The 17,867-nt window shown below is 37.3% G+C and overlaps 1 protein-coding gene across 1 annotated transcript in view; it reads right to left on the bottom strand.

Annotated features, from left to right (window-relative positions):
• The window catches only part of ME1 (malic enzyme 1), a 165,101-nt gene that overhangs the window by 66,500 nt on the left and 80,734 nt on the right, over positions 1 to 17,867 (bottom strand). Inside the window, exon 6 of the mRNA XM_018078070.3 lies at positions 9,905 to 10,008. Within this exon, the coding sequence (XP_017933559.1) occupies positions 9,905 to 10,008 (104 nt within the window). The remainder of the gene's footprint in view (positions 1 to 9,904; positions 10,009 to 17,867) is intronic.

Genomic DNA, 17,867 nt, shown 5'->3' with positions numbered 1-17,867 from the left:
CGGTGCCAGTTCTTATGCCCAGAGATCAACGCTCAGGAGCTGCCTGCTCAGATGGAGATGTCTGCTAATGCAATTGAACAGCACAGCTGCAAGGGGCCGAGTAATTCAGGTGGAAAGCTAGCTGAAAGTGCACAGTGTATGCAATATACCACTATTTCCTCATTGATTCTGGATTTTTTGCAAACAAATCATTTAAGTGTCTTTAGGACATGGGCCTGCAGTGTTTGAAGATGGTGCTGCGATTAGGTGAGGATGTGCAACTGAATTTGACATCAAGATCATACCCAGTGTTCCTCATGTACATTAGTTCAGAAATGGCTACCATGCGACAATCGGCATATGCTGGCATTTTAGCTAAGAGCAACAGATGAGCAGCTGGTTTCCATTTCGAAATCTGATTTGGAAAATATACAAAACCAGCTGCACTAAGTTCTCTTATCCTGAAAATATCATTCTTTAAAAATATTTTCCATATATAATCTACAGCTTCTATACTTTTCTGACGAAGAAAAGAAAACAAACCCTAACTGTGTAGTCTGCCTTAAACTGAAAAATCATGGTTTTAATTCAAATTTAGAATCATTAACAAATTTAATATAGCATTTTGTAACTGTTATGGCATTCTTAAATCAGCTGGTATAAACGTGAAGGATGAATGATTTAACTAGCTGTTTTCCCACTATAAATCAGTAGAATCACTGTTGCTTCACAGCTGAGGAAATTCCAGAAGTCAAACATGTGCTCAGATCATAATCAATTCTTCAGAAGAAAAGACTAATCAAAGACTTCTAATAAAAACTTGATATTGTAAAAAGATCTCTAAATGTCTGGACCATTATGTCTGGCCAGAGAAATGGACTCCATAGGTTTTCACATGATGCCAGGGCTGACAAATGCAAAACCTCTAACAAGGCAGGCTTTCTATTCTGAAGCTACTGAAAAAGGCTAAAAAACCCTATAAAAATACATTCATTTTAATGGTGCAGGACCAAAGTATATGTAAGTAAGTGGACTTAAATATTGTTGATAAATCTGGAGATTCTCACAGTTGGTTAAAGCATGTGAGATATGAGATTATTGTGAGAACTGTAGTATTTCACAGACTTGCACAAATGTTTTCTGTTTCCAAGTATGGAACCACAAACACAGATGACATGTAGGCAAAAAATAAGCTGATTAAACATTTTCAAGGCTTATACAAAACCTGAAATAAACACAATATAAGTTTAATTCTTTGTGATGGCTAATGGCTTATTAAAAGAGCAGGTTTTTTCCTGCATTTTTTCTCAATGTACTTTCAGATTTGAAGACTCTTCTGATACTAGTAACTATCATACCAACATTTCAGTTTATCTAACAGACACAAATAAGCTTGTTCCCATTCATATGTTCTGTTAAAGGAAAAATAACTCCTGGGCATGTTTTCTAGATCAGAGCTTCATCCCGAGAGAGAGTAATGATTCCAAATATCTATTCCATCAAGGTCTTTTAAAGTAGGGAAAGAGGGGGGAAAAAAGGAATTTACTTACAGCAGTAGAAATTATTCACAAAGAAATTATAATCAAATTAATTTTATAGTATCATTTAATCATTTGCAGAAACATTATCTTCTATGGTTCTACGATTCTAGAAAGAAGGTTTGACTTTTTCTAGCTGTATTTAACTCCATTTTTATTAAAATCTGCATAGTTCATTTTCAGCAATCCCTGCCAGCGATCTCTTTCCAGTAGCCATTTAGACTTGCCACAGACCAGCAAGTGATGAACTTTGATGACAAAATCCACCAAATTCTGACATACAGTTCGCTGATTAAGTGACACTTCTCTCGCTTTTTCTAAAGTATAATGTTTGAAACAGACAGTTTTCTGGTTTTGCACTAAGCTAGGTCGCATTTTTTGAAGGAGAAGTATCAAAGTAACAACACGTCAGAGACAAAACAGTAAAGACTTCTTCTGCAGGAGCCAATGCAGGGAGAGCAGTAGAAATTCTTCCCACAAAATTACTAAGAAAATCTGAAATAGTAAGGGATTAAGAAAAAAAGCATCTTTGAATCACTGAAACTCGTCTATTTTTCAAAACGTGTTACTTTTTCCTCTCGTATACACCCCCAGTTATATAAAGATGACCTACCAGATCACTATTATCTGCTTCTGGGGACACAATCAGCATTCTTTGCAACTCCAAAAATCTAGTTATTCAAATAAATTCACTTACAGAATTGCAAAGAACTTTTATAATTTTGCAATTAAAAACACATTAGCTAAAGAGGTAACATGATTTATTCAGAAGTTGTTAGCACTGGCACAACTGTGAGTGTCAGTGAAGTGTCAGTTAACTGCACTTACATATGGTAGTGGGTTTAAAGTGTCATATTGCATTTTTCAGCCATTTTCAGGCTAATATTTTTTACAGGGGTGTATAAACACTAGTGATTGCTAATGCAAAAAAAAGATGGGTATCTGGAATTTCCAAAAAGTGTCAAAAATTCTGAGGATACCAAATACTGTCTCCTTACCTCTAGATTAAATAAAAAGGCAAAGGATCAGTAAAATTAATCAATTGTATCATCTTGCAATTAAAAGCATCAGTTTTTAGCTCCCTTCAATTAAGCAAGCTCTCAGTATGCCTTATTGGCAAGAAACTGGTATAGAGACACTGCTGGGTTAGCAAGAGAGAGGCAGTCCCAAGCATTCAACTGACAATGGACACTCCAAAATTCAGTTCTGGCATGTTTTCCAACCCCAGTCTCAAAACCCTGGCTGAGAGTTCATATCACAAGGTTTGCACAGCTGAAAGACTAACATGGCCATAATCTCAGGACATAGTTGAATACTTGCATTTTACAAGTCAGCATTTAATTCCACAGATAAGCACCAAAAGAGAAGTATCCCTGATTTTCAGAATGCAGTATGTCCACACTTCAATAGGCTATATAGCTGGATATATGGATTACTACTGCAGATTTTAGGATGGTCAGGGAAGCCACTGAAGTTTCCATTGCAATTTCCTGGGAAGACTGCACAAAAACTTGTTGAGTCTCGCAAGCGCTCTGTCTCGCAAAATTCTCAAGGAGTATGGATAATCAAATTCTGGGAATATTGTAGTTTCTCTAATCTGGGACTAGAGGTGTTTGTCTAATGTCACTGTCAATTTTTAATACAGTAATGACAACTCTTACAAGAAAAAAAAAAACCTTGCTACTTGGGTATGAAAAGATCTAAAATCATTTATTTCAGTTCTAGGATATTCACTGAGGATCCATGGCAATGTATCTCTCATGCTAGATTTTATTTTTAAAGGGTACAACTACAACGAAAAACAGCATAAAAGTAGTTATACAGAAATTTGCAAGTACCTGACATACAAACCAGTGAGCCAGGATGGTTTATTGCTAAATCAGCCAGTGGCAAAACAAGTTAGTAACAACCAAACGATGACTAGGTTATGTCAGTGATATTTACAAATGGCTTATTATTTGTAGGCAACCAGGCAGCAGTGGCAACACTGGGCATGGACTAACCCACTGCCATGGATCAGGAATCTCAGCAGCAGCAGTTCAGGTGGGATACTCTGAATAAAGCACAGCAGTGTTGTTGTCTGGTATAAAGGACCAGAGAGGGATGAAGCACTGAGGTACCCAAATCCCATTAGCCAGACTGACAGCGAGTGAAAGTTTTCCCGAGAGTTGAAATATAGGTAGAAATAATTCTTGACTTCTGGCAGGAGAGAGACAGAGCTGGGATAAGAGGCACAGATAAGTTACTGCATTCTGATGTAAATTACAGCCAAAAATTTGATATTTTACTTACTAGAGTTTCCAAAGGGGAAAAAAAAAAAGAAAAAAATATGAAACTGCTGCTTCTAACAGCCTGGAAAACTACTGTACTTCCGTAACAACAATATATACCTTGTTAAAATATTACACTCATACAAATTATTCAAATAAATCAACATTCATTCCATTTACAATACAGTTGCACCAGCTAACTTCTGTTGGGAATCCTGCCCACCATTTGCTGGAGCTATAAAAGATGAAGGAAAGTAACTGAGATTACCCAGGCCTTTTCCATTTGAAAAATCCGTTCTTAAAATAGTTTGGAGAAGAAAAGCCTAAGAACAGCATGTTCTTCACTTGTTGGGTCTTGAATGGCTGCAGCAAGTCTGGGACGTAGAAGAGCATTATTAGAAGATGAATACATACAATTTGAGCTCCAGAATTAATTTTGGTACAAGAAGTATATTAAAAATGCTAAAATATTCCCCCACTCTATCTTGTTGGCAAAAGTAAATCAACAGCTTTCCCGCTCATTACTTTGTGTTTTCTATAAGGGATCAATGAGGCTTTATTTCTTCAAGGTTCCTCTGCTGATCTTTGCTCAGAATTTCTCTAAGGTCTCCCATTCCAAACAATAATAGGTCTCTCTCTACAAATAAACTTGATGTGTTTAGGGTCTGTCTATCCTGCCACAATTTTGCTCACTTCTCCTTATACCTTACTGTGTCCAAGAAGTTTGTTAAGCATACATTCGTAACATTTCCAGCAATCAGGTACTATTTAACCACCAAATGAACTGAAGAAAGGGAAGAAGAGGGATAAAAGGCACTAAATAATAATAAAAAAACCCCAACAATCAAACTAAAACAAACCCTACCCCCCCTTACCTAACAGAACACACAGCAGTAGATGTTTTCTACCCAGAAGACATGGTAGAGTCCCCTGGTTTTGGCAACTGAAGAGTGTCAAATGTGCACACAAGCATCCCATCTCAAAAAATGCACTACACTGAGGTTACTTCTCTTTTTCCCCTACACAGGCAGGTGAGGATGATTCCAACAAATTTCCTAGAGGTGGCATCATCTGTTAACAATTTAAATGTTGCAAGTGATAACAGTTACAAGTCATGTGGTCAATCCCAAAATTTTCCTCAGGCAAGACATCACAGTTACTTGAACTAGGATAAAAAAAAAGGAATCCTGCTTATGTAACTGTTGGAGTTTTTCTCTTCCACAGCACCCTCCATTATCCAAAGCAACAGTCCCTGTTTTAAAACCACAATGTGGGGTTTTTTTTTAGTTCAAGGGTCTTTTTTAATAGTCAAAACCCATAAGGATCCTCCTGAATGGTTTTACCCCATGAGTATAAAAGCAAAGTCCACCTGGGAGTCTAGGTGGGCAAGGAAGTCTGGGTCCAGGCAGTTTCAGGAAGAATGCAAGCCCATCAATTAATTACTGGACATCAATCTCAGATGTAAAACAAGAAGGAACTGAGGGGGTGGGTTCAAAGAACAATTGTAGCTGTAGTCAAGGCAGTCTAGGGGCTACTGCCCCAGGACCCACCTTTCTCCTATCCTGCTGTCCACAGGGATCTTCACTAGGAAGTTAATGTTTGCTAAATGATGGAAGGAGCGGGTAGCCATAGACTTGAAAAATTGCCTCCAAGGGCTTAAGTCCCACTAAGCAACAAAACCTATAAACAGAAAGGTCTTCACAAAGTCTGCCATAGGAGGGAGTTGTTGCAGTAGCATTTCTTCCTGCATGTGTTCTGACAGCTACTTTAACATACAGGCATGACATAAGTCTTGGTCTTGCACCACTACAGAGCAAAAGCGAACAGAGACACAAATGTTCTTGTACTCATAATCTGTGCTTGAACACAATGTCAAAACCACCACAGTGTCCAGCCACTCCCTTAATGATGCACAGCTATATGCACCTTTTAAGTTGACTTCCTGCTAGTATATTCTCTTGCCAAGAGGGCTGTTTGAATTTATTTATTCACAAATTGAACTATATTCTAATGAAATCTACTAAATGAAAGCATCTATTAAAACATTTTTGTATTTGTATTTTGTGGATACATTGCTTTTACAGTTGTTCTCAAAGCTAGCTAAACCATATTTACCATAAAACACTGTTTTAAAGTAACACACAAAGTGAAATGAAACACTGCTACCATCTGTGAATAATGTAATCAGGCAAATGAGGAATAATGACTACATCATGGTAATTTAGGATGGAACATACTGAATTACAATTGTCAGCAGCTTGGTTTATAAGTCACAAACTTGAGAAAAGCACAGCATATAAAAAGAGCAGGGAAGGATTTAATCAAAATATGATTACAGAAGAGAATGTAGACGACACATGGTATTACTTTTCAAGGGTCCACCACTATTATTTGCATCTTGAAGTGAAACTGAAAACTTACAATCACACACACAGAAAGATGATTTCAGTGATACAGGGTTTCTTTTACACATCACAAATCCATGGGGTTTAGCTCACAACAGAATAATAATTCCACCCAGCTCCTTGGGGCTGTGGTAGGTAGGCAAGGAAACAAACCATGGGAATTCCATCAGATTCTTTCCATTTTCTAAGTTTCCTTTCTGTTCACAGGCCAGAGGTGTAAGTCAGTATTGTCCCTGCCCAATGTACAATGACTTCCACCAGAGGTGACCTGCAGCAGAAAGCAAGCTGGTACGATGCTGTTCTTCCCTACTCTGACATTTTTTGGAGGGCTTGAGGGTGGAGTTATTTTTACCAGATTTGTGAAAATGAAATATCATTTGAAACGTGGAAAAATCTTTCCATCCCCTTTAAATCTATTTCTTGTATTAGACAATTCAAGTCCCTCTCATTGAAAAGGTGTTTTTTCCTCTTCTATAATTTCTTGTTCCATCTCTGTTTTACATATTTTTCTCTCAAGCATTTCCATAATCCCTTCACTACTGTACATGAATACCTCTTGGCCATTTATATATTTCTCTTTGCATTATCACAGTCAAGTAGGGAAGAAATAGGAAATGGTACAAAAAACATAGAGTTATTTTCTCTAGTTACACAGGAAGTCTTGGTGGATCAATCCCAGCTACCAAAGTGTTGTTTAGAAATCCCTCCTCTCAGAGTTTCCTCTGTAAACATAGATATTTAAGAACAAATTGTAATTTGAAAAAATTTACTTCTTTGTATAGAAACTTAACAAACGTTTCTGAATTCCAGTTTATGTTCTTCACTGACGAAGACAACTGTCCATTTTTCCTTCATGTAACAAAACATTCCTTCCATATAGAATATTCCTGTTCCCCTAAATTACCACAATGACACAAGAGCAAGAAACACCTGGCAACGTCCAGAGAAATTACAGTACATGCCCTCAGAGAGGGCAGCTGCTGGCACGGGTAATAAATAAATAAACAGATAAATGTATAAGTAAATAAATAAAAGCTGTTCACTGGATTCATGTCAAGAGAAATCCAGACACTTTCCATATGCTTCTGCCTTCCCACATCTGGGAAAAATCACAGTGTACTAGTTCCATTCTGCCATGATAGTGTACTGGATACTGTACCAAAATCTTTTAGTAATGGACAGTTTAAGTTGTGGGTTTGTTGGTTTGCTTTTTGGTTTGCTTTTTTTTAATCCTGACTCTTCCATAAATAATTGTGTTTCATAAGAAGATCTTTCTGGGGGTGAATAGTGGAGGCTGAGAAGCGGAAAGTATTGCAGTTGATGAAACTACCATTTTCTTTATTAAACATTATGGCATTTACTGTATAAAGGTCATGTTTCAACATGAAACACTATAAATTATGCTGCATCAGCTTATAAAAATCTAGGTTTTCAAAATTTAACAATCAATCAAGATGATGTGCATGTCTAGGAAAATTCCCTGGAAGCCAATGAAAGCCTGTACAAAGTGCACCGCCCTGTACGGCTGCCTGCTCCTTGTTGCTCCCAGGCAGTGCTGCTAAAACCTGGCTCTCACTTCTATTAGCATTTGGCCTCTCTGGAGAATTATGGAGGTGAAAAAGATCTAAAATAGGTATTTCACATAGTTTTCCAACTTGAAAATATCTGTCATCACCGTGTCTTTAACTTAGGCTTATTAAAAATATACGACAGCCTTGTGTTTTACAATGTTCATGGTTATGTATGTCTTGGAGATGTACTGAAAACACGACAACAGATTTCTGCAAAACTTCTTCCATTCCAGGAACTGATTAGGCAATGCTAATTAAGAATGCTTCTTTTGGAGCACTATGGCAATAACTAACTATAAATATGACTAACCTAAAATCTAACAGACCAAACATGTATCTAAGATTAGTGAAGCAAATATTCCCTCAGTGAAACAGCCAGCAGAAGGCTAAGAAAAGTGAAAAGAGGAAAAACATAATAGAAACTTTCATAAGGAAAAAGTAACTGTTATTTAACCAAAGTATACAATTACCTAGATCACCACAATGGCTGGCAAGGGAATCATGACCTGCATCTTTAACAGTCAGACCTGTTATGCCAGAATCAGCTGCAAGTGCTTAGTCTGCCAGTGGCACATTAAACACAAATTCAAATTTAGGAACATGTGAAATTATTGATCAAATGGACTTGATTTTGACTTAACTACATCACTTTTCCCTTCATCTTAGCAACTAAGTATCATAATCAACATAGATGTCACAGTACAGCCAACACAGTTCATAAGTAAGCCACATAAAGTCTGAATTATAGTTTTTAAGAGCCCCACTTCAAACATGAAATAAATTACACTATTGCTGACCATGAGCGATTTAGATGAGAACAAAGTGATCTTTCAGAAGGTCAAGCAAACACAAATTGCTCAAAATTGCTCAAAATTACAGAGCTTTAAAGATGTTTAAGTAAAAAGAACATGTCAACCAGACCTTCAAACATTACTGAGATAATCTTCTGCTTGACTCTGATGATATCCTTCAGTAAGAAGAACAAGGGTTCATTTTAAAGAAAGGGTGAGTTAGGGAATGCATTATGTTAGAGATTCTCAAAACATGGACCACAGAGCAATTTCTTAATGCTTTAAACCTTCTTTTAGGGACGTGAATCTATTAGGAAGGTGCATCAATTTTATCTGAAATGGAATATTCTGCAGAGGAAGAAACACACTACAGGATAGAGCCAAACTAGCAACTTTCATAGCAAGATTATCAACAAGGGAGTGGCAGCTAACTGGGGATGATGGGGAAGAGTACAGTAATGCATGAAGGAATACGTGTTTCAGGCATGGAAATTAATACCTCCTGCTTGGCCAAGTTTCTTTTGTACAGCAACCAAGTCAGGAAGAACAGAGGCTGTGCTTGTCCAGGTAAGGTCACAACATGGAGTCAAAATGCTGAGGGGCACAAGGCAAGACTGAAGAGCTGGAAAGTATTACCAGGTTCCACAGTTCAGCCTCAACTTTGGGATGTAGATGCAGAAAACATATTCTGCTAAGGATCCTGGCACTTGAGCTATTTTAGGTATACACATTGAATGCAGGGCTAGAACTCCAAATATTTTAACAAACAAGGAAAATATGAGCAAACTTTATTTGATGTGTAACGAGAACTATTTTATGGATCATGGTCTAATAATACATTTAACTACTTTCTGTATAGGAAAAAAGAAGCAAGTGAAAGAGCTGACTTGGTATAGGTCCATACCATGACATTTAAAATTAAAACACTGAAAGCTTAGTCCTGTTGTGGCTTTGGTGGGAGCAGAGGCAGTGGTTGCCGACTGTGAGATCTTCTTTAAGGCTGGTGACATCTCACATATGAAATCACAGAGACAATCATGTAGGCACAGCACTATGCATAGAGAATTATTAGGCAAATACTTAGCCATCCAAATCTTGAAAAAGAAGTTTGACAAATGTGTTCGCTCATCTCAAGATGAGTTTTACCACTCATACAGTGAATTCATATATTTGCAATATTAAAGGTAAATAGTTAAGGCAGTTATAAACTCATAAAATCGTATGCTCAAAATAAAAATTATTTGGAACCTAACAACTCTGTCTTCCTTTCTTAAGCTACTGACCTTTATTTCTGGCAATATGAAGTTCATAGTGGAATTCATCAAGGAACAGCACAGATATATCACTTACCTTGAAGTCACAGCTTCCATGAATTCATCAAGAAGATCATCGTAGGCTTGACCTCTAATTCTCTTGTGTCTCAGCCCAATATACAAAGGATCTTTCAACAATGTCTGTTAAAAAAAATGGTTGAGCTGTTACATGAGCAAGCTACAATACTACACTCTTATTTAATAAGAAGGGGAGAACAATGCAGTGTTTGAAGATTAATCCAAGCATATGAAGTACATATCCACTTGTCCATGTCTACATAAAGACTGAAGAAACATAAGGAGATTAAAGAAACACCCTTTTGTATCAAAGAAAAGGGATACTCTAGTCTCAAAGGAAGTGTATAGTTTCCAACTGAAAAAGTTTACTCTGGGAAGTCAGGTTTCAAAAGTATCTTTTAAAGCTTTAGTTAGCACTTTTATATTTTTCCTTTATATCCTGACAGTGCTCTGACATTTTAAAAAGGACATTGTCTTTACTTCTATCATCATGTTCCACAATCTCTCCCAGAGCCCATCATTTCAACTCTGTTGATGAGCTGATACTCGGAAAGTGTGCTGCTTTCTAAAATTCAATATGCCAAAACATAAACAAGCCTTCAACCTCTTCCTTCCATGCTTTTTAGATTATCAGTTTAGATTCCAGCATTATCCATTTCAATTACCCACGTTCCATCAGTTGGATAAGATTTCTGAATTTGCCTATGTTTAAATCTTGTACTTATTCTTTCTTTAGATTTATGATACAGATTTTTCCCCTAGGTCCATAAAAACACCAAGCCTGAATTATTCCATGTTTTCACTACCAGAAGGTCCTGGTTTGGTCTGATATATTTCCAAATTATAACTTACAAAATACTAAATGTGTGCAAAGTGCTTTGCAATCACTTTTGACAACCCACTTCAGCTACAGCAATTCCCCAGACTCACACTTTCACTGGCTCTCTCAGGAACTCAGATACACTCTTTGCTGTTATTTCTCACATGCCTCTGAAAATGAATAAGCTAATTTTGCCATTGTATGTAGTGTGCAACGCTCCTACACATGCCCAAACAGCCAGTAGAATCGGTCAGAAGCTTGACTAAATATTTTTCATTCAAAACCAATTTGGAAACCCAACACAGCTACAGAAATTTGTTGCACACCAACTTAAACTAGAAAAACATTGTAAAGAAAAATACAGACAACCTCTCCTTCCGAGAGACCCTTCAGCATGCAACATGAAGCAAAAAGGCTGGAAAGCTTTCTCAGCCTGCCTCAAACAGAGAATCAGAAATGAGATTTCTGAATTTTAGAGAAATGCCTAAATTGCACTCCCAGCTTTTCTATGTTGTAGAACTGAAAAATCTTCTGGGTCAGAAGTCCCCATTAAAAACTGATTTGAATCAGTATGAAACTTAAAACCTCTGGTAGTATTCTGCATCCCCTGGGAGTATCCTGATGCAGACCTACAGATAGACCTACAGTCTCTCCCTCACTTTACTCTTCACTTCCACAAAAAAGTAAAGATGTAAGATTAGAATGTTTTTAAACATCAAGCAGGTTTAAAAGCTGAATTTTCTAAAACCATTCATCACCAATTCAAAACAGTTTCTAACATGTTACTTACAGCCTTTCAGAAGTTATTAGTTCAACTTTTTGAATTGACAACTGAATAAATCTCAAAATTAAAATTACTTTGTAAATGAAGGTGAAGTCATTACACTGTAAGTATTTTGTTTATTCCCTTCATCAACTCATTGTAGCATTCATGTTTAAGTAGCATATTTTTTGGCTGAAACAATTTTACTTGTGTATTTACATTATTTTAAGTATTACAGCAGCAAAATCAAAATCATAATTCTGTACCTATTCCGGATACAGCAGGAAAATGCAGGCAAGGATTTGATCTGATATCTTTCTAAGTAATTGTCCCTTTTCTATAGTCTTCTTTTCTTATATGATCATTTCAAACTTTGTTGTCAAGAACTATTTCTGGAATTATTTTTTCATTTCAATTTTCAGTTTGTCTAGTTATTTAAAATGACCTCAGGAAAATCTGAAAAATCAAGGATAATTTTTTTATCTCTGGGAGATAAATTCACAGGAAGTGTAAATGAACTGTTCAGCAATGTGTAAACTTCAAGCAAGTTTGGAGAGCCCGTTGCTTCCCACCAGACTGAGCACACAAAGAACTGCCAAGCCCCAGGAGCCTCTGACAGGAACATCACAGTAGGACTCAGAAACAGGAATCCCATTTCTAAAATCCCATTGCCCCAGCTTTTCATGCCAGTTCATGTCCTATGCAAACATACTGCATGTTCCACTGTCCAATTAAGTGTAAATAACTTAATCTCTTTCCAACTCCCATAATTCTTCTTCCTAAATTGATGTGCTGTTTTAAGAGTTTCCACAAGTTTTTTATTAAGCAATGTCTGTTTTCTCATTTTTTCTCATTTTGTAAAACAATGCTTAAAATGAAATTAAAAAAATCTTCGGTCCCTTTATTTTTTAAATACTGAAGATGTTTCCATAGCACTTTGCAGCCAGACTGTCAGGCTTATTCCTTTAAGAAGCCAGATCAGACGGGCAGTGATTATGTGAAAGTTCAAGAGAAACAGGCATCACAGTTACTCTGTTCAGAAAGTGCTAAACAAGACATGGGTCTGCCTTGAAACATAGGCTCTTACACTCCTTTCGCTACTTTCCTTTTGCATCTCTCATGTCTGTGAGCATTTAAATCTATAGACAACACTAAAACTCAGAACTTCAAAGCAGCTCCCTTTGTGAGACCACAGCTTGAGTTTATTCACGTATCTTTGATGCTGAAATTTAATGTGGAATATTTAAAACAATTATTACAGTGTTTCTGGAGTATGTTTAAACCTCTAGCCTGGGAAGTCTCACAAGTAGAAACAATTAATTCAGCAACACATCACTGATGAAAAGCTTGGCCAGCTATATACTCAGAGTTCAAAATTCCTTTACAGCTCAGTGCATTCTGCTTAACAAACGTTACAGTTTGACAAGAAATAGCCCCAAAAAGTTCCTTTATAGCCCTGTTTGGAACAACGTAGTAAGAAACCCTGGGCGGAGACAAAAGAATGAAACATTCAGAAAGTGAAAAGAACAGTGGTCACGTCTGCGCCCTGAGTGGCAAACCATTGTGGAGCCGCTCCCTTTCCAAAGGGCACTGAAGAATGCATAAGCTGCTTAAGCACATTATCCCTTTATTCAGGTCAACACCATGCAAACCCGGTCCATAGTGCTTGGTTTTTTTAGAGGGTTCACACATCTTGAGAAACCAACATTTGCTATCGACTATTTCATGGTTTTCAAAACAGATTACGGAAAAAAAGTTCCATCCTACAATTGAGTATGTCAAGCTGACATGATGATTAGGTACCTCTTCTCAATGACTTTGGTTTCTTTTGTCACCCAGCTTGTTGCCAAAGCTGGAAATCAAATCTCCTTCAAAACATAACTCTGCTTTTTTCAGTTTAGTGGGTTTGTTATGCATATTACATGATACTGAAAAGGTTAATGCCAGTTTATTTTTAGACACACTTATTCTAAGGCTAAAGAAAAGTTCTAAAACATTTAGGTTTACTAGTGTGGTACATTCAAGCTTTAACAGAAATACGGTTTGAAGTTCTGGTAGTGGAAATATCATGTACATCTATTTAGAATTATCTGTATAAAATAACATGTTCTTTGAAGCACCACCTGAGTGAATTAAAACTTCAATGACCTTTGGGGTTCTAAGAAAAAGGCAAGCCATTTATACCACCTTACTTATGCACACTTAAAGGGATCAGCAAAGCATCGAAGTTCAAGCAAGGCTTGAGCTCTGCACCTGGCTCTAATTTATCTACAAAAGCCAAACCAGGGAGAAACAGAAAATTGCACACTTAACTATTTCATCAGTTGAGCACAAACACACTGAAATGTCATCTATTCTCAAACTTGGCACTGAGACGTTTCTTTGGAACAGGTACATTTTAGTGAACAGCTTCATGGAAAATTGGAGGTGAAAAACTGCAAAACACTGAGCCTTTCCACTGACAAAGATGCCAGCAGCACGTGTTCAGAACCAATCAATGCCACCTAGACAGAGTTTGGTGTATGGTGAGACTTCAGAGCAGAAACTAACTGCACACCATCAAAATGTCAAAACCCTCCAGCAGTTCTAGAATGGAAAATGATGATTTGCATTAGAGCCACAGCTATAAAGTTTAAGGAGAACTACATTTGTGTGGGACGTCTGAAGCTTTGGGGCAAAGACATGCCATACACCAGAAATTAAATACATTTCAGAGTATGATTGGTCTAACAGGGCACACAGTTACCAAGAAAACTAGGGGAATACTGTTGCTTCTTCAAGTGTTAATATTTTCTTATGTTAATACACTGTAAATTCTTTCTGTAACCTTCTTCTTGTCTCAGTTTTCACAGGTTGGGGAAGGGCTGGTAAGCACAGTGGAATTTCTGTTCTCCAGGAAAGTTGGACATTCCAAACCTTTTTTTGTTTTGTGTTCCACAAGACTGAAATTTCCCTTGATGTGAAACTTTTTCCAATAGAAGAGTTAGCCAGGTAGGAACAAAGCCAATGTTTTGGACTTAGCTTCAGCTTCTATCAGTACTCATTACCCAGTAATCAATCCGTGTTCATTTAAATTTTTCATTTGTAAGCACTAACATGCTGAATCACAATTTTCTGTCCTTCAAGAACAGCTTACAGCTGCAAAGTGTTTTTCATGGCATTAGAAAGAGCGTATAAGATTTCAATTTATATTAGACTAGGAAGCCTTTCTTTTCTTAGAAAAAGCTTATTTTGAAGTCTGAAATACAGGATGATGTCCTTAAAACATGTAACAGATTCTATGTTTCCAAATGCTAAGTGAATTTTTGATGAGTTGAATGCTACTAATTGGGTTTGAGGGTGCAGAATACTTTGCAAAAAGAAGTTTCATAATCAGAGAGTGAAAGATTTTTTTAAAGTTTTGTTTTCTCTGAACTACACTGGCCCCATGGCATACTTACTAAGAAGAGATCATGGCCCCTCCTATCTAAACATCAGACTTTTCTAGTAGAAGAAAAAAGAGGCCTTATCCTCTCTGTCTCCCCAAAAGGAGGAGATCTCATCTTTGGGAGTCTCAGCTAACACTTTATCTGGACATGCCCAACAGACAGGCACTGGCACACAGAGCAGTATCTCTCTTTGCACCTCAGCTTCCTCCCCAGGAATTTCCATAGGACAGGATGACACAAACGGTCCCAAAATAGGAGGCCAAAAAAGGGGTATCACAATGGGTCATTCTAGCTACAAATAAAGGAGGAAAACCCCCACACATTGGACACGAGTTTAAAAAGTTGAGCCCAGCTGTGTTCACCTTGCCAAAACCAAGTGGCTGCCAGTACTCGAGAGGCAAAGATAACAGTGTATGCAGACAACAGCTGCACTATAATTAATATTTTCCGATCTGTAACCCTAAAAACATCACTACAAATCATCCATTGCCTGTTCAGACAAAATTCTAGACCTGAAATAGTCAAGAGTTTAAAAGACAATACATTCATAACGTTTAATTGCCATCAATCTTGAGTGTAGTGCTTGAAGGGAACAAATTCCATGGAATAAAACTATTCCTGAAGAATATTAGGAGTTTTTGAGACAGTTCAAAATATAAATATTTATTAATATTCTGTTGAAGCAATATCCTAATGTAACAGAAAAGAAGTTACGGTATTTCAAATTCTGTTTAAAAGAATTTAAGGTTGTGCTAAACAATACAGAAAATATGTTCTCTTTCATACACACATAGTGATACTATAGTTTTGCACACCTAGACTACACATTTTCAGTTATTTCTCCTTGAAGACAGGCTTCATTTATTCAATTCAACTTGTTCTTTAATTTTATAAGGTTGTTTAAGTGTCAATGTGACTTATACATCCTGTGCTTGATTCTGCTCAGGAAGCTTATTCATTTCTTAATCTGAAGAGGAATTACCAGTTGTAGCTTTGAATACTCACTGAACCCTGTTGCTTATACTCTAGTTATTTCCCACGCATGCAGTCAGCTTTACCCAGCTGAAAAACTGTCAGCTCCAGTGAACTTTAACAGCAAAATAAAAATCCCTCTAATGGCTGGAAAGAATGCTTCATGCAGGAATCTTCTAACACGCTATGAAATTACCACAGACTGTCCCCAAGCAAGAAGACTGCACAAAGCCAGGCTGTGCCAGGGACATTCTGTGGGATGTTTCCAGTGCATGTATGTGGCACTGCATAAAGGCCCCAGTGTGTGCGGGCTGTGGGCAGACAGTGGGCTGTGTGGCGAGCGGGCGCCAGCCCTCCAGACCTCTCACACTGCACACTCCGCCCGTGTCCCTCCATCCTTTGTCAGGGCACCAGAAGGGCTCCCCCAGGAAATAAAACTCATTCCCATGAGCGAGCATGCAGAGACCATGCAGTCCCCTAAGGGTAACGTTTACAAACACACCTAAGATATACCAAATAGCGCAAGCTGTGTGAGCCATCATTAGCAAGGGAGCACCAAGTGCAGCAAAACACAAAGACAGAAAGTTGCAGCAGCAAGATGCACTTGATTTTTCAGAAGGCTGTTGTGCTGTCTGCTCTTCAAGTCACGCAACACACTGGTGTTTGCATCCAGTGAGTTTGTGGATGGGTGAAAAGCTCAAGGGTTATTGATGGTCCAGGGGTAGGGAGCAGTGTTGCCTTCTAGTGTGAGTCTGCAGGTACATCTAAGTCATTCTTAGTTTACCTCCAAAATACTGGAAATTATAAAATACTTTATAGAAATTCTGCTTTTATAGAAAGTTCATCTAATGATTTTTAGGTGTAATTCAAGATTTCTGAACACCTGAAACAGACAATACCGGCTACAGCCAGGGGCCTATCAATGATCCGTGTGCATTCTTTTCTGATTTTTCCATTCCAAACAACCTGGAATTCACAGGGACACTTGAAGTTCTTTTCTTGATTGGCTCTGAAAATTACACGTATAGACAGCATAGCTAGGTAAACTGTATATATTGCCATACCTGATGGTATACCAAAACCTAAAAATTTTTAAAAGCAATAATATACCCAACATCAGATGCAAGATCAGAGCAATTTGGCTTTTGTTCTACCTCTTCACCTTTCTGGTACACAGTATAGCAGATTCACACAACAATGACAAAGCTTTTTCAGTAACTTACTATTGCTATCAAAAAAATTCTTTAGTAAACCTAATTGGACAATCTAGCAAAAAACTGCTTTATTCACCTTGTTCTTCATGGCAGTTTCCAATCAGGAAAGACCTGGGAATAGCTAAGTAGTGAACCATACCTCAACTACAACTTTGCTAGCCAACAGATAAAGTAAAAAAATAATGGTATTTCCCTGAAATTTAAATGCCACTGGAATCTTTTTTTCAGGTCAATCAGCTTACATTGACGATTTTCAACCAATTTAACTTCTAAAAACTACTTAGAAGTAACTATGAAAGAACAGTCATCGCTGAATCTGCAGCACAGGTCATGCACTGCTCATAAGGAGAAAAAGCAGGTATTTTCCTGAGGACTGGATTAGATGTTGTTTATGAAAGTAATGTAACTGAAGAAAAAAAACAAATCTGCCAAGTGAGTTTGACAGTTTTTCATACTAGAAAATGAAAAACTAAAAAGTTTTTCAACTGTAAACATAAAATTGTGCCAACATATTCTGTTAAAGGAAAGTTAGCTTCAAAACTAAAATAATAAATTCCTTGTTAAACTGATCCTTATAGCATTAAAGTTCTTTTCCTAGTACTCTGCTTGTGTACCATCACCACATGGATGCATCAGGTCCTTCTTTTAAATCAACATTTAAGCTTCTACACCAAGTAGCAGCTATACCAAGCAGGTCATAACTAAGGCACGAGATTAGCAGGAGGAAGGGGAAATAATTTCAAATCTTGGAATTTTCTTAATTTATACAGAAGGAAAAGTATAGA

This window comes from Manacus vitellinus, unplaced genomic scaffold (assembly GCF_001715985.3).
Source record: "Manacus vitellinus isolate BGI_N305 unplaced genomic scaffold, ASM171598v3 scaffold_4_pilon, whole genome shotgun sequence".
NCBI lineage: Eukaryota > Metazoa > Chordata > Aves > Passeriformes > Pipridae > Manacus > Manacus vitellinus.
The sequence above is the reverse complement of the archived record's forward strand: the minus strand, read 5'-3'. Positions and strand labels throughout refer to the sequence as shown.